This window comes from Dicentrarchus labrax, unplaced genomic scaffold (genome assembly GCF_905237075.1).
Source record: "Dicentrarchus labrax unplaced genomic scaffold, dlabrax2021, whole genome shotgun sequence".
Classification (NCBI taxonomy): domain Eukaryota; kingdom Metazoa; phylum Chordata; class Actinopteri; family Moronidae; genus Dicentrarchus; species Dicentrarchus labrax.
Window position 1 is genome coordinate 10,621,943 of NW_026136720.1, and position 20,922 is coordinate 10,642,864.

Consider the following 20,922-nt stretch of genomic DNA (forward strand, 5'->3'; position numbering starts at 1 on the left):
ATCAACAAGTGTGTGTGTGTGTGTGTGTGTGTGTGTGTGTGTGTGTGTGTGTGTGTTTATTTGAGTTTGTGTGAGCCTATGTGTGAGATCTTACCATTTTTAGACATAAAGTGGGCATGTAGGAGGAATCACTAGATTTCTCACGGTGCTCATCTTTTTATCAATGGACTACATCCAATAGATGTGTCCTGGGAAATATGTGTAAGTGGCCTCGTCAAAAATTAAACGCGTGACTCATTTTACACAATATACAGTCTGTTGTAAAACTGGTTTCAATTGTTGTGTGGTATTTATAAACTCCTAAGTAAACACAAAAGGAGAAATAAACACAGTAATAGTTGTCGGTCTTGTGCTCTGTGGCATGCGACAGCTAGTTCTGAGAATGAGTTTTTACACCCGTTACCCTGTGCAGTCATGTTTGATATGCTGCTTCTCTCTCTATTGCTCAGCTCCTACCACCGTACTGTAATTACTGCACTTGGCAGAGAGTCACGACACATCGACAACAGCTGAATTTGGATGCAGGGAGGGGATGAAAAAAAGAAAAGAGAGATACGGGGGTGGGGATGGGTGAGGGAAAAGCGTACCACAGAATTATTTCACTTTTACTGAATAATTACAGGACTGGGGAAAGTTAAGTTTTAGAGTAAGTCGTGCAAGCAGATGCTGGTGTGTGTGTGTGTGTGTGTGTGTGTGTGTGTTTATCTGTGTGTCTGATGTGACATGTACAGTGGCATACTCACCTCAATAATTAGCATATCTATGTGGCAGTGTTTATACCCCCAAGACAGGAGAGCAGAAATGCTTTTTGTGGCCTTCAGACATTTTTTATGGAGAGAGTGATGGCACCAAATCTCACCTCAGTGATACCTCAGGTGTTGGCCACTGAGACATGCCAAATTGTACTTTTTTTTGCTATTTACTATAAAAGAATGTCTATTTACATTAGAACTGACCATGAAGCTTAAATATTGTTGAGTTTCATACATATCATTTGCTAATGTGTATTGGCGTTCATCAGCATGAAGTAAGGACTACATACTCTATATATAACTGTGCTGGAGAGACGTAGAGGGGGAGAGGGGCTGAAGTGTTGTCACATACTGTGATAATATCCGGAGAGGGGGAATGGGAGTTATTAGGTAAACAGAATTTAACAGATTTCTTTACTGTAATTATAGCTGTGCATGTTGAAAACACAAACAGGAAAAACTGCTATTAAACACAGAATAGCTCCCATGTTCGCACAAGGATGTTTTTTCATTACCTCATCTGAAAATATTAATTTCAAACACCCAGAGTTTGTAGGTTTGGGTTTTCAATTATTAAACACCCAGACCTACTCAAAATCCCCAGCACAAGTCATTACTGTCGCACTAACCGCAATAATATAATATTGCGCTATTGAGAAGCCAACCGCAGGGGATGGCAAGCCACCGTCACAACCGCATGTGACGTCAAATCAACACGTCATGTTCATTAACTATTTTAAGACGCAAAAGTGTCTCACAGGGATTAAGATTAAGATTAAACACAATTAAGATTAAACACAATGAAAGCGCTGTCTGAAACACTGGGCTACTCAATATCCCTCAATTCAGGGCCCAGGATTAGAATAACACTCAGGAGAAAGTCACGTAGCCTCTGTGTCACTCAGGTCTGGAAAAAAAATTCCAACTGGTCAGCTAATTATCCCAATTCGCCACAGCTGTGGCATTTGTGTCCCGCAGTTCGCCAGTGTTTCGGTTTAACGAGTGACCTTTAACTAGCGACTTCCAGCTGAATATGATAACTAACTAGCAACTTTATTTCGGCCAAAAGTTGCCATTTAACAAAGTCACAGACCCTGGGAGGCAGGAGGAGAGAGAGTGCAGGTCAGTTATACAAATGTTGTCCCACTGTACCCCTTACAAAGTAATTAACAAAAACAATAAAAATAGCAAAAATATTTCAAATTGCGCTGCTGAGCCACCCCTTAGTCACCCCTTAGTCACCACAGGGGAAATTCTTTCACCGTGACAGCCCTAGTCAGTGTGGTGTCATTAACACTATGATGTAACTTGATAAATGACTTTTAATTTATTATCAAATTTGTTTTTCTGTCAGTTCACCAATGGATTGATCATCAATTCTTTTTGCATTGATCTTTTCCACCATAATATGTCTTAGTTTGGTTAGAGTGGAAGAATTTATCTTGGTGGCGAAAAGTATGATTTAAGTTTATAATAACTTAAAATAGTTAGTGTAAGTGTGCACCATTAGTTCATGAGAAAAGAAGAAAATGACAGAAAATCATTGTGGACATTTGAGCACCCAATAAAGAAATAATATGAAAGGAATAGAGCAGCACTGGAGAGCTAACAGATGAGAAAAGCCAGTGTGAGTTAACTTCCAGTTGCTCTCTTTAATAAACTCTCTGCACCAGGTAATGTTGGTGTGCAGTGGCAGAAGAGGGAAATAGCTTCTGGAATCGATGATGCCTCTCAGAAAAGAGTTTTGCTAATATACTGGAAATGCAGGTTCGGGACAGATTTTCTTAATGCTCGATGAAGCTGAAAAGGATAAGGACTGAAAAAATCAACAAGGAATTCAAGGATTAAAAAACTGAACATAGACTAGACATTGCCTTGAAATTTGACAAAATGCAAAAACTGACTTGGTTCTTGTACTATTCATTGTGAGCAGTAAAAAATTGGGCAGCATCTGGACAGCAAATATCAGGTTAACGTTAATCCTTGGATTAGAATCAATGACAGCCAGGGCCACTGCTGGCCATTTTTGTGTCCTAAGCGTAATTGCTTTATGGTGCCAGGTTTGCCCGATGGCCAGTATGTTGTTGAAATCTGCACGAATAGTGTTATAACAAAATATTTTTTCTAGAGAAGCTACAGTTTACACAAAAGTTTACAACAGCAAAGTCACCCTATACAGTACACTCATGCTATCTCACTGGAAACAAATCTAAAATGTCAGTAAAATAAATAGCCTAATATTTCTGACATCAGAGTTTATAAAGAATGAATAACGCAGACATCAGTCAGTATCACTCCTTCCTCCTATCCTCTGTCCCACTCTGATGTGATTCATTACCTGCAGAAACCACTTGTAGAGAGAGGATGGACTGCTGTTTCAGCCTGTGGCTGAATTTACAAACTGAGATAAACAGTTGGACTACATACGGACAGCTTTCGTTTTAGCTTGTTTGTAACTCACTATGTGGTTAACAAGCACTTTTATTTGCAACAACAGAAACTGCGGACAAAGCAGGTGGAAATATCTAATCCTTCACTTCACCTGCATCACTGTCTCCATCGCGACCCTCTCTGCTGCCTCTCCTCTGTCCGCTCCACTAATTGTGTGTGCATGTGTGTATGTGTGTCTGTGTGTAGAAGCTGAGCCTTGCCCTCCGTCAAACAGAGGAGAGGACAGAGAAGCTAGCATGAGCATAAATTGCAGCATGGTAGTCTGAGCATAGTTTTTTTTCCATTCGGCTAAGATGCTGTTAAACGGGTACACTTAAGTGTTATAATGGTAGGGAAAGCCCTGTATGTAACATTATGATTGTTATGATGGATGATTATAGGCTGATCTGGTGCCACCTCTGGCTCTTGGTGCCCTATGCACTATGTTTGATGCACGTCTACATAGCAGTGGGGCTGGTAACATCAAATATCCTGTTGGTAAGGAATGGAGAAAACATTTACAACATTTCATGGTTGTAAATACTCTGAATTCATATAAAGTAGGGATGTTCCAATTCAACTTTTTAAGGCTGGTACCAGAACCTTTTTAATTTTAGTTTTCAACAGAGCAGGATGCACGGAAATATTTAGATGTCTGTGTTTCATGGTATCCGGTGAAATGCATAATTGCACCAAGCAGGCATATCAAATAGTATTTATACTGGCAAGTCATTGACACACAAAGCCACACAATTAAAGAGAGATTGAGGCCCTATCCATGAACAAACTCCGGATGCACTGAAAGGCTGTCACTTTCAAATGATATCTTGGTACCATCTGTGCGCCATTGTTTTGCCATCTCCTTTAATGACGCCTTAAAATCTTGAGCATATAAATATCACATCTTGTTTGCATAACTGTGAAGAGGCACACATTAGATACTATTCCATTTTTTCATATACCAATCAACACAGCATTGCACAGTGTAATTTCATTTCCTCCTTTTACCTCCTCTTGATGTCACTTGCATCTATTTGTATGCAAATTAATTGTTACATCAGTCAACTGATGGAAGCACTAGAAACATTGCAGGGTTCCAGGCATTATGAGTGTGAAGGTAATCATATAAATCACTCTCTACTTGCGCATCTTGTAGGAAGGCATTCACAACCCTTAAATCCAGAGTTAAAATCAGTTCATTGAGACCGCACACAGAAAAGCAACATTTAGGCATGACAGCACATCGCTTGGATCAAGATCTAAATGATGCTTGTATATCAGGCAGCACAGCTGAAGTCGATCATGGATCAATCAACATGAGACTGGTGCACTGCTGTGTTCAGCAGTTGTCTAAGTATGACACTGCTGTGCAAAAATGTCACTGTGGCTTTGACATGCATAGCATGTCAAGTCAATATTGTTTGATTCGTTCCAACAATGCCACCCCCCAACAGCCCTCTCATACTTGTTTTCTACAATATCTCCTTTGGATTAGCAGTCTAGCAAATTATGATTGTATAATTCACAAATGAATTAATGAAATCTGGTTAATTAATTCTGGATATGAGGCTAAGAGTTTTTCAGCAAGCAGCCGTATCTGGTTAGGAACTGTCCTTTAGTAATGTGTAGCTGTTATGATCTACCCTTTTCCCTTCTCTTCCCATTACTCACAGTGATGAGGACGGGTTGGAGCTGAAACACTGTTTCCTAACAACCTTTATCTGCTTTAATATCAGTGAATATGACATAGGACAGTGGAAGAAGGTGCTGCTGCAGGAACTGAATAATGCCTCTGCAGAGGCTTACTTAAATTACTTGAGATTCCTGCAGCAAAGAACTCTTGCTAATGAGAGTGCTGTTTGTTTACATGTATGTCATGGGCACATCCATACATTTTAAGCTACATTTTTTCCTAAGGTAAAATAGCATGTCCATGCCGAGCACATCAAGGGTTATCTGTTGCCCATTAGGCAACTTTTCTGCAGGAGTTGTGGGTTAACTGATTTTGCTTAAGGGCACCATGTCATCTGTGAGTCAACGTAGGCTATGGACACACCCCCTGATTGTTGGGTAGATCGCTTGGGTTCACAACTGATAACATCAACTTGTATCCAGGCTGCTACAATCTGGGCCAGTCGGTATTGAGTCAGAAGATAAAATCATACAGGATGTGGTGTCAGATGATTCTAGTCATTTACATTCTGATCAAGATTTAAAAGGATTAAAAAGAAAATAAACTCTGAAAATGTAAACAGTAAAATAATGTGGATTGCAGTGAGGATTATTACGTAACCTATTTCAGTTCATGTAGGCTTCAGTGTGGAGCCACAGTTCACTTGAAGTTCACCTCATGCTGTACAAATCTTTCCATTCACCATCTCATTAAAATTCCTGTTTCACATCTTTTTCAGTTGAAGTTGTATCATAAATTAAAGATTTATCTTAAAGGTCCAGTATGTAATATTTAGGAAGATCTACTGGCAGAAATGGAATATAATATTCATAGGTATATTTTTAATTTATAATCACCTGGAAATAAGAATTTATGTGTTTTCGTCAGAAACCTTAAAATGAGCCATTTTGAGCAACAGAAGGAGTGGGTCCTCTTCTATGGATTCCACCATGGACGAACAAAACACTGACTCTAAATAGGGCCTTCAGTGTTTTTCACAGATTTTCCGGCCACCATTAATATTTGTTGAGTCAAGGGATTTCAGTGGTAACAGCCAGCAGTCTTACAGCTAGATAATTCCTACACCCTGGTCCTTTAAGATGTTATATAGACATAAATAGTCATTAATAATAATAATAATAATAATAATCATAATGTCTTTCTAAGCTGTAGTGTTTCTACACATACAAACACACACACACACACGCACAAACACACACACACACACACACACACACACACACACACACACACACACACACACACACACACACTTTCATATTTTCTGAGTGATGTTTCATTGCATGATGTCCCAGATCAGCACTCTAGTCTAATGTGTCAAACTGCCACCGGACTTGATTGTGACCCAGATACAGTGTTTCTCTCACAGATGACAGATGCAGATCAATAGTCATAAAAGCTCAGGAATAGAAATGTCTTAGTAATGGCTTATATCCCTAGTTGAGTGGGATCAAATGGGTTGATCTTGTGTTAATGAATAGTAGCTTGCCTTCAGTCTGTTTCTTATTCTTTCTTTCCCTACGTGTGCTAATAATTTAAGAGAAACACTTTTCTTGTTCCCATGACTCTGTTAATTTCTCCTCATTATAACCCCGTTCTCAACTTTGCATGAATAAGAGTGCATACAAGCACACAAAGAGAGAATGCCGTGGGGTTTAAGGGCAGCAATGGAGTAAACACCGTGAAATATTTATGACTGTATGGAGGGCGGATGCCAGGCCATAGCGCCACATTGTAGTTGGGGGGAAATATTATGATTTGCGAAAGACACATGCATATTAACCTTGCTCCATTATTATTTCATAATGATTTCTGCTGCTTCAGCAGGAAAATAGTCAACAGTGTCTCACATGTCACAGACACAGTATCTTAACTCATTGCGCAATGGTTTATTTAATTGGTTTGTGTAATTTTAGGCCATAATTTGCTCTATTACGAAATGTATTTTTTAAAATTCAAATATAGAATTTTATATGACTGTGACCACTGCATCACTTCAGGGATTCATCGGGATTACTCCACAACCCTGCTTTTGAATCAGCAGCTTCCTTCTCTGATCGGGTGTATGTGGAAATAGCACGGAAGGGAGGCTTTGGGAGAAAGTGCTTTGATGAAATATACTGGTTTGGTTTGGAGTTACTCCTTTCTCTAACTGCAATACCTACATGAACATTCAGATAAAAAAAAAACCTGTAGTATTGCTTTTTACCCAGCAGTACATATTGCACTTTCTCTGTGGAAATGGAAAATGTATCTGCAGTATGTACCTTTATAGTATTCATTAATGTGCATTTGCAACTCAGATTTATCTCACTTTCTATGAGCAAAGAAGGTTTACAATAGTTTTGAATTCATCATTGATTGCTGTGCAATAGCAGTCAATGATTGTTGTGTGATGAACAGTTTCTTCTTTGTTTATAGTAGCAACCACAACCATTGTGTAACAAGTCATTAGCAGCAGGAGAGTCTTGAAATTTACTAGGAGGTATGCCAGTTACATGATTAATTACTCCTTTATCTTCCCTGATCTGTCCATCTTATTGTTTGGGTGGGATATATTAAACAGGCAGTAAACATTTTGTCCTCAATTTGATGTGTTAGAAGCGGGAAAAATGGGCAGCATGGGGATTTGAGTGACTTTGACAAGGGCCAAATTGTGATGGCTAGATAACTGGGTCACATCTCCAAAACTGCAGCTCTTGTGGGGTTCCTGGTCTGCAGTGGTCAATACCTATCAAGAGTGGTCCAAGGAAGAAAAAGCAGAAAAAAGTTAATGCTGGTTCCGATAGAAAGGTGTAAGAACACAGTGCATTGTACTGTGTTGCATATGGGGCTGCATAACAGCCCAGGTATACCCAGGGGTTGCAGAACTCAGGGCATGTGTTAGCACTGAGTGTATACATAAACATACTATAGCTCTTCTAGTAGTCTGTCAGCTGGATCCTCGGGTTGGTGATTCAGAACCCATACAAAATTTCAGTCACCCTTTTTACATGTTCAAATGAAAACAACGGCCAACACCTGGTCCCCAGTGTAGCATTTATTTGATAGCATTACGTTGAGCCTGGCACAGTGACATCCTTGACCTCCCCAGTATCCCCAGCCTGCCTTTTAAGAGCTGTGGTGGTCTGTGGAGAGATAATGCAGTGCATGGTATGAAACAGGTCTTAATTGGCTGGCAGGCTTTATGAAGTTCTCTCTGGGGAGCCCCATTGATTATTAATAGGCAGGCTGCATCAAAGTGCCAACTGCCACTCCAGCAGCAATCCTGGGAACACAGAGAAACAGAAATTGTCCATCCACAGCTTCCCGTGGTTATAGAGAGAATTTATAAACAGACAGATAGTGAAAAAAAATGTGTAAGATAGGAGGAGTAAAATCAGCAAGAATTCTGTGCGGAAATGGATTTTGGTACACACATTTTGTTTGTCAGTTTTCATCTTCATCCCTAAATGATTAATAAATGTACCTTAGCCATACACCTTACACCAAACTTGTTTTAGAAACCCAGTGTTTTTTTGTCAGAAGTCATTGAGAATGTCCAGGGTAAGGATGTTTCTTGCAAATCGTTTGATTTAGCATATTAACTTAATGTGTCTGTGTTGTTGAAAGTGGTAGCACATACCAGTGTTAAAAATCTAACATCAAATCCAGTGATGCATTGTTCAGACTCAGTACAAAATCTTTTCTGACGGAGAGTAGAAATAGCCGTGTCCTCAAATGTAGTCTTTGCAGTATAGGCAAAAAAAAAAAGAGAGAAAAAAAGAAATGCACTAGGTTTTCCATAACATTAAAATGTTTCTCTGTCAGTTTGTCATATTTCCAGTCCTGTCTGCAGGTGTGACAGATTGAAAAGCCATCATGAAAGAGCTTGCCAAGCAGGATTTCTACTCTGCCAACCAAATCAAAACAAATATTGATATTATAACTCATGAACAGCATAACTTTATGATTACCTTTTTTGTGAACCTAGGAATATCACTATAGTTTTCATGTATGTCAGCTGTGTGTGTGTATGTGTGTATAGGTGTGTGTGTGTGTGAAATAAAAAAAAAAAAGACTGGCACATCTGCTTGCTGCGTCAGCCCATGTGAACTGGATGGAGACAGAAGCTTTGGGATGTGGTGCAGCTACTGTAGAGCATCGATTCCAAAAGCTTTTAGCGCATGGCTAATTTTCCATATGGGGCCTCTGCATGTGGCCCCGGGGCTCTGGATGGGTCAGGCATTGTTTTATTTACACTGAGCGGCTAATCCATGTGAGCTGGCTGTGCGCGTGTATGAGAGAGGGAGATGTGTATGTGTGTCTGTTGACTCTTCTGATTTAAAGAAGGCTACTCTAATGAATTATCTGTCTGATGTGTAAACACACACACAGCAGTATTTGCTGCTGCATATGCTTCATGTTAGGGCTGTCAACAAATATTCTAAATTTGATTATATAATTCAATTGCAAAAAATTATGGACAGTCAATTCTGAAAATTACTAATCAGTTGTGGGGGAAAAAAGCAGCACTACAGCGGCTGTCCGTCTCATGAGTTGTCTCGTGGGTCTGGGCTGCACTGAATGCACTGCGTGATGGATAGAAGTCACACAACGTCACTTTCGCTGGTTGAAAATGAAATGTAGGTCAAGCTGAAACAAGAAAATAATATAACTACAACTGTGAGATAATGATGGCAGAAAGTTCCTGAAACAACTCCCCAATAAGAGTGATTTGCACACCGTGCAACTAAAAAGCCCTGTTTGGAAGTTATTCAATAGTGCCAAATCAAAGAAGCATCGGCTACTGGGGACTGGAAATACCTCAGCTAACAATTTAGTTTGAACATTTATTACATGTATCATTATCATTAAAGGAGGCAGAAGAATAGCTAAACAATTGACACCGAATGGAGAGCAGGAGAGGGGTAACTTCTTAGCTAAATACTGTATCTAACAGAACTGAATAGCATGTAAACAACTGTAGGATTAGGTCCCTAAAAGGAGAGAGGAATGAGTGCTTGAGCAGACCAGTGCAGAGCTAGTACGTTTAAATGTATAGCAAGTAATTATCCCATGTAATTAAGAATATAACAAATTGAACTGGGTTGAGCTAGAGCAGCAAAAATATGCTACCAGTACCAGAATCACTCAACAGTCAGAGAGGGTCACATCTTTTTCATATTATGTCCATAAACCAATACATAACAATGCTGACCAATGTAGTGACGATTGGTCAGCATTGTTATGTATTGGTTTATGGACATAATGCCCAAGAATAAATAATCAAATACGTAAACCTATGTAAATGGCTTTTTTGGGCAATTTTGACAGCACTTCTTCATATATTGCACTTTAAAGTAGACTTGGAGTGTGATTTATAGGAAATCCTTTTTAATTTCAGAGATGCTCCATAAAGGGCTTTTCCAAAGTCCGCTTGGAGTAGAGGATGGCCTCTATCCAGCAGCATCAGCAAAGTCATTCCAGGCTGTTAATCAAATGTTTGGTGGTTTCCAAACCCATTATTACAGGAGATATATTTTTTTAATACTTTAATTATACAGCACTTTTCAAAACAAAGTTACAAAGTGCCTTACATGGCTGGAACCAGCATTAAAACATTTCAGGAGGCAATAAGGCAAAATAAAGTCAGAAATAAAATCACACCAGAGTGAGGTAGAAATAAAAGAATAAAAGACCCACATCAGTAAAATAAGTACCAACAAAACAGCAGATAAAACATAGTGCAAAACTTACCGCACTGGGGCAGATAGTTTTAAAAAATTAAAAGATACAAAATTAAAAGCATAAAATACCCATCGCTAATATATAGTAAAACCAACAATACCAATATAATAAATAAAACATGATGGAAAATTAAACATGCTAGAATAAATAAAAGGCTTTTTCAAAAAGATTTTTAAGAAGTTATTTAAAAGATGCCAGCAAGCCTTAGGCCCTTAGGCAGTTCCAGAGCAGAGGGGCTGTTAAAGCAAAAGCACAGTTGCCTTTGGTCTTGAGCCTGGACTCAGGAACAGTCAGCAGAACCCTGCCAGAGGATCTGAGGATGCGCCCTGGCTCATAGGGGTGCAGCAATTCAAATCTTAAAATCAATTCTAAAACTGACAGGTAACCAGTGTTGGGCAGTAACTCATTACTAGTAATAATATTACAGTAATTATATTACTTTCCCCAGTAACTAGTAGTGTAACTAATTACTAAAAAAATGTCAATAATAATATTACAGTTCACTCAGCAGCTAGAATTATTTCCAATACTTTGATTTTAACAAACCAAACTGGATTTTAATTCTCAGTCTCAAGTTTTGGGGGAAGGGACACAATTAGCAATTTTGTGGGAAAAGTAAGAAGTAGTAGTGTAACTAATTACTTTTGGAAGGAAGAAATAAGTAAAGTAATAATATTACTTTTCAAAAGACTATTAAGTAATGAGTAATACATACAATTCTAGCCCAACACTGCTGGTAACCACTGAAGAGAGGATAAAATAGGGCTGATATGATTCTTTTTTTCTTGTGTTAGTTAAAAGCTGAGCATTCTGTACCAGCTAGAGGCATGAGATGTCTTAATGGCTTAACCCTGAATCCAAAGAACTGCAACAGTCTAATCATGAAGAAATAAAGGCATGAATGCCTTTTTCAAGAGCAGACAGAGAGAGAAATTATCTGATCTTTGAGATGCTACTTGAGTTGCAATTTGCTTCTCGAAATTGGTCACTGTCAAATATGAATTACAATATTACGGCCAGGTTTCAGGCTGCAGGCTTAATATTTGATGACAAGGATCGAAGATTTTTTTGTAGAACAGGGATGGACCTTGAGGGACTAAACAGAATTATCTCTGATTTGTTTTTGTTGGAGAAGGTTTTGGGACGTTTCAGCACATTATTTCTCATAGACGATGATTTTTAATTGGACATAAATCTGTGTGTCATCTGCATAACAGTAGTACTGCATGTTGTGCTTGTTTATGATGTGCCACAGTGGCAGCATGTATATGGGGGACAATAAAGGGCCAAGGGTGGGGACCAAAGGTCATAGGGGCCACAGAAGAGGAGGCATCACCAATGACCACTGAGAAAGTCCTGCTAGATAAATATGTTTATTATTGTGTCCCTGAAGCCAACCAGCTTTTCCAGTTTGTAAAACGATAGAGTGGTCCACATGGATTAAGGAACAGAGATCTTCAACATTATGTTATGGTGGACACCATAGTTTTTTATGTACGAACACTACAGTGCTATCAGCTGATGGTCCATTACTGGCTCAGCCCAATCCCTGGAAGCACTTTGAAAACACGTGCTGCTTTCAAAAGCCCTGTCCTGATGCAGGCAGATGGTACCACCACTCCTGCATGTCCCACCCGAAAGTAAAAGAGGGGAGAAAGAGAGAGACACACAGAAACAAAAGTAAAATCTAAAAACCAACACAGATTGCAATTAAAGTACTATGAATTCTCACCCAGTTATATCACATTTATCACACTTGAAACTTAAATCGACGATGGAGTGAGAAATTGGTTTCTGCTCTTTTCTGAGGTCAGCGTCTATTAAAAAAGACAAATCTACCTATTATGGCTGGTAGCATGAAATACATGCCACAGCAGACCACAGCAGCCAGGTGATCAACCATATTCTCCCTTTTTGTTTGATGCTTCTCAGCCTTACCAATGGATTCTCTTCATTCAAATGAATGAAAATGTTTTAAGGGACAGAGAGTGTAAGTAAGTGTAAGTATAAAGTGTATATGTGTGTGTGATTGTGTGTGTGTGTTTGTATGTGTGTGTGTGTGTGTGTGTGTGTGTGTGTGTGTGTGCGTGTGTGTGTGTGTGTGTGTGTGTGTGTGTGAGTGTGTGTGTGTGTTTGTGTGTGTGTGTGTGTGTGAATAAATGTGTCCCCGGGTGACTTCAGTTTGCGAGTGGCCATGACATTTGCTTTACCAGGTGTAGAGGAGCGTGAAGCTTACTCTGATGGGGTCTGTGAACAGTTATCACATTTACTCCAGGCCATGGGCTATGTAGCTGGTTTGTCAAAGCTGACTGTATGTAATGCTCTCCCTCCTTCTCTCCCACCCTCTCACCAGTTCTTCCACCTCCCTTTTCTGTCGTTACCTTACCATCCTCGCTCTTTCTTCCACACTCCCTTTCTCTCTACTTTTTTCCCGGCCCACTGACTGTCTCAGCCACATCCTCTCTGGCCCTCTCTGCTTCATGCTACCTCAGGCAGCTGTTTACCTTTATCTTTCTCCCTCCCTCTGCCCCAGCCTCCTTTTTTCAGTGTGGAAGTCTTAGAGGGGAACAGCTAGGGTTTGCTGATGGCTGGTAGTGGATTTCAGCTGTGTTTGTGAATGTCCTCGTGTACAGCTCTATGGCAAGGACTTTTAAAGCCGAGCAGATGTTTCACATACACGCATACATTGCACTAGATCTATGCACACACTGCTCTGTATAGTCATGAATTATTCACTTTGTTTTCACTGGGCTGGAGCGCAAGAGATGGGGTGAGAGGGGATGGGGTGAAAGAGATCTGAGCTGAAGAGAGAAGAGGCAGTAGCTGTTTGCAGAGGCATTGGAGCAAGCCTCCTTATAATTCTAGTCCACTCTCTTAATGTTCCCAAGCAATTGGAGTTAGACAGAGAATCTGGACTGCACTGTTAACCTATAGGTACACTCATAGCTCCCAAATGTTTTTAAGTTAGCTCTGTTGCCAGCTAAGTATCTAAACAGGTATCACACTATGCTATACACATTATTGGAGGTGCAAGTGAATTGTATCTGTACTATTATAGGGAAAGAAGATAAATGATAATGAGCCCAAGGTAGGCCAGTGTATTTTCAAGGTCCAACTATTTCATTAAGCAGTTGAACCAGTGCCAGAAGTGATCATTTATTCATTTTATGCTGTTTTCAGTAGTGCAGCATGGAAATAAACATATATTTGAAAGTGGGTGTGTCTACTCATGCAGTACACTGTGCTAAAGTAGGCTGTAGGGCTACGTACAGTTCTTTTTATTCTCTATAAGTTCTTATTTTATAGCTTAATCAAATTATATGGTAGAAAATAGTTATGACAATATCGGAGAACCCAAGGTGATTGAAATTGCTTGTTTTATCTGACCATTGGTCCAAAACCTCAAACTATTCAAGTTTTGTTGATTAGATGGATAGACTTGTGGACATACAACAGGGAGAGAGATGGGGGCGTGATGGGCTCGCCACGTTAACGGCACAAATCAGCAGTTTCTTGGGGTTAGGTTGCCTTGCTCAAGGGCACCTCGGCAGTGCACAGGAGGTGAAACTGGCACCTCTCCAGCTACCAGTCCACACTCCATATTGTGGTCGTTGGGATTTGAACGAACAGAGGGAAGCAATAAACTGACTAAAACAATTAATGGACAATCAAAATTGTTGCATGTATATTTTTTGTCCCACTAAGGGGAGTTCTTAGTTAGTTGACCAGTTGTTTCAGCTGTAGTTGTAGAATTGACTCATTCGTACACCAGACTTATGCCTTTATCTGAAATATCTTAAGTCTTATCTTTTAAATTGCCCTGGTGAAAATTAAAGTGTAAAGAGGTTTAATCACATTGGAAAAAAAGTGTACTGTATTTTAACCGCAGTTCCCTGTTCTTCTTTTGCCATATGTCTAACCAGATCAATTGTTTCTTGTATGTAGATCTCGTCAAGTGCTGTTGCCCACACAGTTTATCTTTGTATGATGCAAGTAGGAGGAAATACCACCCTGGTCCTGCCCCAGCTATTGAGGGGAACAATTATTACTTATTGGCAAGGTATCTTAGGTCCCTTTTACACATTCCCAAAACTCAAATCCTTCTAATTGTGTGATCTGTTACTTATTATGCAGTTCATGTACTCAGATGATTATAAATATCAGTCATTTCTGAACATGCAAGTGTTGCATTCTGGTTGCCAATACACAACTCAACAGTTAAATATCCAAGCATGTGGTAATTAACAAAAGTGTTGTAATTTGTTGGGAGATAATCCATTGTGTCCATTTTATAGTACATGGAGACCCATTTGGCCTGTGATGTAAGGGCACAGAATTGCTTTATAAAATGTGAATATTGAGCTACACTACAAGGTCTGGGTAAGAATTATCAATTTTCCTTGCCCTAAAAACCTGGCAGGCCGAACTCGCATACAGGTAGAGTGATCTGCTAAATCCTCTAATGTATTAGGTCTACCTGCCATGCTCTTTCTCCTGTGCTAATGGGATTACATACTGTAGAGTGTCCAGAGCACTCACATGCAAGCCTCTGTAGTGCTGGGAAGTTCAAACTGTTCTTTTTCTGTGGGATGAATACAACATGTAGCCTGTAATTTTCAATGAGAAGAAAATATGTGACTAGTATGTGCCAAATATATTTGCTTTCAGTTCAGGTAAACACAAATCATTAGTAAACACGTGTCTCCAAATGATTATTGGTATCAACTCTGAGACTCTCATGTCAGTTTAATCTTTTCACAAGATCGATGAGCATATTGGATAGCAGCAGGGTTTGCTTTTTAACTCCTCTGTGAGAAGCTCTCAGCGAGAATCCGAGGCTTTTCTGATATAATGAGGTGATATTTTGGCTTAAACTATAATCACAGGAAATCCAGTGAGACATACTAAAACTTTACAAAAGGAAGAACCACTGGCAGAAAGTCTCTTCAGTCCCATATGATATTCCCATTTGTTAGCTGTGTGCATATAGCCAGAATAGCTATTCTTTCCTTTGTATTTTCTGGTCTTAATATCAGCAGCTCCATGTCTTGGAACCTTTTACAATACCATAGATGTCTGAAGATTAGTAGAGTTTATGTAATGATGTCTTTTAATCTCTCTGCATTAATCTGACACTTCAGGAACTTTACATTAAATTTATACAAATATGTGTGAGAATTGTGAGAACAATGAGAACTTTGCCTTTACTTGTGCAGAGAACAGGGAGCAAAGGAATATTGTTGTCTGATTAATGTGTGTAAATAGTGTGCATATATATCTGCATGTGTGTGTCAGCTCGAAGGCCTACATTATCTTGTGTAACAGCAGCCCCAGAGCTTTCATCAGTTGTATTCTCCCTGAAGTGCTTACTTTAAATTCCACCCAATAAGAAGATGATGTCTTGGGGCTGTCGGGTCAGCTTGAACAATGATGGCACCGAGTACACAATGGAGAATAGCACTGACTTAAGATCACAATTAATAATTTACAGACCTGCCACAAATGTTTCATGACACATTTTTCTTGCATGAGAAGCTCACTTGTTTAAATGGTGGGCTTTGAAAATGGCAATACTCAAGCCCTTTCATATTTATCTTACACACCACGTAGCAGTCATTTACTAGTCTCTTCTGATAAGCATTACCACTGGTATCTTCAGTTCTGTGTTCAATTGAATATGACAGCACAAGTTGAATAGGCCAATACATTAAGGATGTTGTTGGCTGGTCAATGTAAAAACAACACATCTACAGAAGCCATGAAAGTCACAGACTATGAAATCGCTTTGGGTGACTTGTTGTACCGCACACTTCGAAATCAAGGTTAAATTGACATTAACTGCACTCCCATTCTCAGGGCTTCACATGGCCTGCATGAAATATCCCATGAAAACAGCACTCCCAGTGAGAAGAACTTCCATTTAAAAAAAAAAAGAATCCTTTTATGCTGGCTGTGTCTATGTGTCACTGTGTTTACCAGGGGCCGTTTGATCAGCCCCCCCCCCCCAATAGATAAAGTGAAGCTTGAAGGCCAAATCCTACCCAACATTGATCTGAGCAAACAATCCCTCCCTTTGCTGTCCTGACATCACCACAGTGTGAAGAGCAACAGTGTGTGACAGTAGCAATCTCGTGGTAACATCAACAGAGCTCATTAACTGTACCGGACATGTGAAGTTGCTTTGTATTTTATGAATGTGAACATTCAAATTCTTGTATCAGCAGTCACTTTAATAAGGTAATAGTGCTGCTGTTATTCGGACACTCTAAGTTAATACTAAAGATCAAAATATTTTATGCAAATGTTTTAATTAATTAATCCTCTTCCTCCATTATTTTTATTTTATTCTATTTAAAGACTAAATGTGCCTCCCTTTTTGACAAATTGCATTAGGATTATCTTTTAAATAATTTTACACCATTCTATGAATGTAAATCTTGTAAATCTTGCTTTATCCCCACATCACTTCTCAGTTTTATTTCAAAGTTCCTCTTATACTTATCTTCTCTCTCTGTTTTTACCCTTCATCTCTCTGTAATCTCCTATTACCCCCTCCTTTTTGCCCATTCCCTCTCTGCCTCCCTTCCCTGCCTCTTTTTCCCTCCCTCTTTTTCTCTCCCAGGCGAGTGATGCACGCTGTAAGCAGTGTGTGAACAAGAGCCATCGGTGTGTGTGTGTGTGTGTGCGCTCGCGTGTGTGTCTGGAGAGAGAGAGAGACATAGACCGAGCCCCAAACACGGAGCATGCCTCTGCGTCCGGCAGCCGGCAAACATGAGCCACCCAGCCCTCCACGGCAGGACCAGCAGCAGCAGCAGCACACACACACACACTCACACACACTCACACACTCTTACACACACGCAGCAAACGGCAGCCAGGGGGCCAGCACTGACAGCGGCAGCTCCCGGGAAGAGGACAGCGGCGTTCCCTTTCCTGTCTGTGTTCCGGCTTTCCGTCCCGGTGCAGAGCGGAGCCACAGTGCAAGAGCACCCATGGAGGAGCCGACAGGCAACACCGTGGTCATCCGCATTGGAATCCCAGACCTACAACAGACGGTAAGAGCTTGTTCTGTTGCCACTGCTGGAGAGAGGATAAAAGAGAGGGAAGCTGCCTCTCCCCCTTCCTTTCTGACTGGGTGCTTTCTACCTCTCTATTGTCTGCTTTATGGATTTGGCTTTATTTATTTTAAACATCTTCAGTTTTCTCTTTTTTCTCTTTCTCTGCCATTCTGTTTTCATCCCATCCCGCTCTTTACCCTCTCTTCTTTTGGTATGCACACTTAGTGGCTGTATTTACTTGCTGGCTTCTGGGGGTTCTGCTTCCCTCCACCTCTTCCACTGATGTGTCGCTAATAAATCTACCTCTTCATTAACGGGGCTTCAGCTGACTTTGACAACTGGCCACTTAGGGTGAGAGCAGGAGAGGGGGAGGGAGGGGAGAGGGAGAGAAAAGGCATCAGGGATAAAGAAGGCTATGAGAGGCACAGTAAATCCACAGGAAGAGACAAAGTAGAGAATCAAGATAGTTATACCTGAACTGTGGAACTTTACCTCAACCTCTGTTTCCAGACAGGATTTGAAAGGCAATCCTACATTCCTCTTAATAAAATCTTTCCCTGACAATGTAGCCTGAGTCTTTGTAGTATTGCAGCCACTGAAAAGATTGTAGAACCATTAGACTATGACAGATCCTCTCTTCTCCTTATTTTCCCATTTTCAACAAACGCTATGAAATGTCCTTCTCTTTACAAAGTCTTTATGCCGGGAAATGTGTTTTTATCTGTATTTCTTTACTACAGAAGCTGATATGGAACAGGGCGTCTAGATCCTAAATTAGTTGATTTCATTAATTTTTCAAGCTCTGCTATTATAATTTAAATGGCTTCAGCAACAGTTATCCTGTCGTGTTTGAGTAATTATTTGGGCAATACAACAACCGCCATTCTTAATGAATTGTTCTGGTAGTAGCCGTTTTAAAGTAAGTACTTAATTCTTTACTGTAAAGTAATATTTCCATGAAAATGTCCTTTACAAGTCACAGGTTAAAACGATCTTGAACAGAAAGTGATTGCCTGGTACTGCACATAAACGCAGAGAAGAAGAGACATTTTACCCTGCATTGGTTGTAGAATAAAATAAAGTGTTATTAATTCAACATAACTCAAACCCAATGTATAGTCTCTCTCTATCCCTGCTCTCTCTCACCCTGTCAGTAGCATACATAAGATCATACGATTGGTAATCTGTATTGATAGTTATCTGCATATGAATACAGAATCTGTAGACAAAGGACAAGATTTTGGTAGTGTTTGGTTGGTCTAGCTTCCATTTGTAGTGAGAGTAGTGTTGACCAATCTCAGTTGAGCGCGTTTTAGCATATGTAGGTAAACAGCAAGTAAAACCGATTGGCTATCATCTGATGACGATTTAGTTTAAAATAATAAGATATTATATGTGTTAATAGTGATTAATCTGGTTGTCGACGTTGTCTCTCAATTCTCAAGTTGCTAATCGGACTGTAAACAACAACCATTGCACGAAAGAGTAAGTCTTGGGCTTGGTATCCAATATCCAGATATCCGCTGGCTACATTGGAAGGTTAAAGATGGTGGAGAGATACCATGTGACATTTTCTATGTACAGATTTCATGATCTGCTTTTTAATACTAATGTGCCTTAGTGTCAACACTACACCTCTTCTACTTTCACTTTTCTACTGGACACTGACTCCTTATGGTATAGCAAAATGAAGATTCAACTTTTTCAGCCAGTTAATGCATTCTTGCAATAAGGTGCTCAGTTGCCTTTTCTGTAGGTGGCTTAGTTTGAGTGTCCTTTTGATTCTTCCTCCAGACATTGATGGCGAAGGCAAGAGGCTGCCTTTGTGTTTGTTATTGTTGATTACCTCATTGTTGTTTGCTACTTGGCTGAAATGACCCATTGTATCTTTGTGCATGCTAGGAATAAAGACAGGAAATAAAAGGAGAGCAGTTGAAAAGAAAGCAGAGTATTCCCCTAAGGTGCTGCACAATCGCTGTCTGTGAACAAAAATGGTTTTCATTCGAGCTCAAACACTTGCGCACACACACACACACACACACACACACGTTCAAGCACGCACAAACATACAGACACACACAAAGATGTACTGTATGCATGCACAAACAAGCACACCTGTACATGCTCTTACATGCATGCACACTCACATGCCCATAAGTCCTAATCCCATTGCCAAGGGACTTCCCTTAATGTGCTTATGTAATGTAAGGATGCTAAACAGATCATTAGCTTTACTTTCAAGGAGTTGCATTCTGTCCAATATAAGGACAAACAGGCAAGAGCACATACAGCCTGACATAATGACAAACAGAGTGTGAGAGTTTCAAAGTCTGACAGACAAACATGGATGCAGATGACAGATGGCCAGAATCTGACAGTTGAATCTTTTATAGAGCAGTCAAAAGTGACTTGTGTGTACTCTGAGTGAGCAGGAGATTACACTAGAATAGTCCACCCGAAGTAGGATTACACACATCCTGCTGTGTTTCAAGCCTGGATCAGGAGTATGAAGCACCATGCAAAGATAGAAACAGGCAACACTTTCACTTTTCAGCTGGAGAAAAGGGAGGAAGGGAGGTCTCACACGGAATGAGTGAGACCTCAAGTCTAAAATGGCTTAATGTTCACACTTTCTATTTCAGTGCATGGCCTGTTATGTTATTATTATATGTATTGTTATTTGTTGCTAGCTTATATGTTTTTTTTAACAGTTTTTCTATTCTTGAATGAGAACTGACAAACATATTTTTAATTTATCAATTTAAAGGAAATCAAAGTTTTGACTTTTGGTCTGAAATTCTTTCAATTGCACTTTGTTAAGAAGACTTCCTGTGAGGAGGCGTACCCAAAATATGATTGTGGGGAAATGAGATGGTGAATTAGCTTGTGATTTAGACTAAGCCAAGTCCATATAAAACTGTTTCTCAATCCTCAGTGCAACTTAAAATAAGTACTGTGTCTTGGCAGTAGGAGACAGTAAAGTTGCATTAGCAGTCAATAACACCATTTGTTCAGTCAGATGTTTGGGCAAATTATTTGCAAATATTGTGCTTTTTTGGGATCATTTATCATTCATCATATCCAACTCCCCCAACATTCTCTTTCTAAGAGCAAAAAGAGATGGTTTCCCAATACTGCTATTGGGTGTCATTTATCTCTCGACAGAGGAGAAAGAAACATTGACATTAACAGTCTGCCCCACCACTATTTACCTGCATTCATTCTTTTTTTTATCATTTGCTTCTCTTATTGCCTCTCT

General features: G+C 39.8%; 1 protein-coding gene across 12 annotated transcripts in view; it reads left to right on the forward strand.

Moving 5' to 3' along the window:
• shank3a (SH3 and multiple ankyrin repeat domains 3a) overlaps positions 1-20,922 on the forward strand; it is a 195,524-nt gene that overhangs the window by 30,822 nt on the left and 143,780 nt on the right. For all 12 annotated transcript variants that reach the window (XR_007881177.1, XR_007881179.1, XR_007881178.1 and 9 more), the window contains exon 2: positions 17,228-17,660. Coding sequence is in view for 8 of the 12 variants with exons in the window: in XM_051381372.1 (XP_051237332.1) it covers positions 17,349-17,660 (312 nt within the window). In the remaining 4 variants the exon portion in view is untranslated. The remainder of the gene's footprint in view (positions 1-17,227; positions 17,661-20,922) is intronic.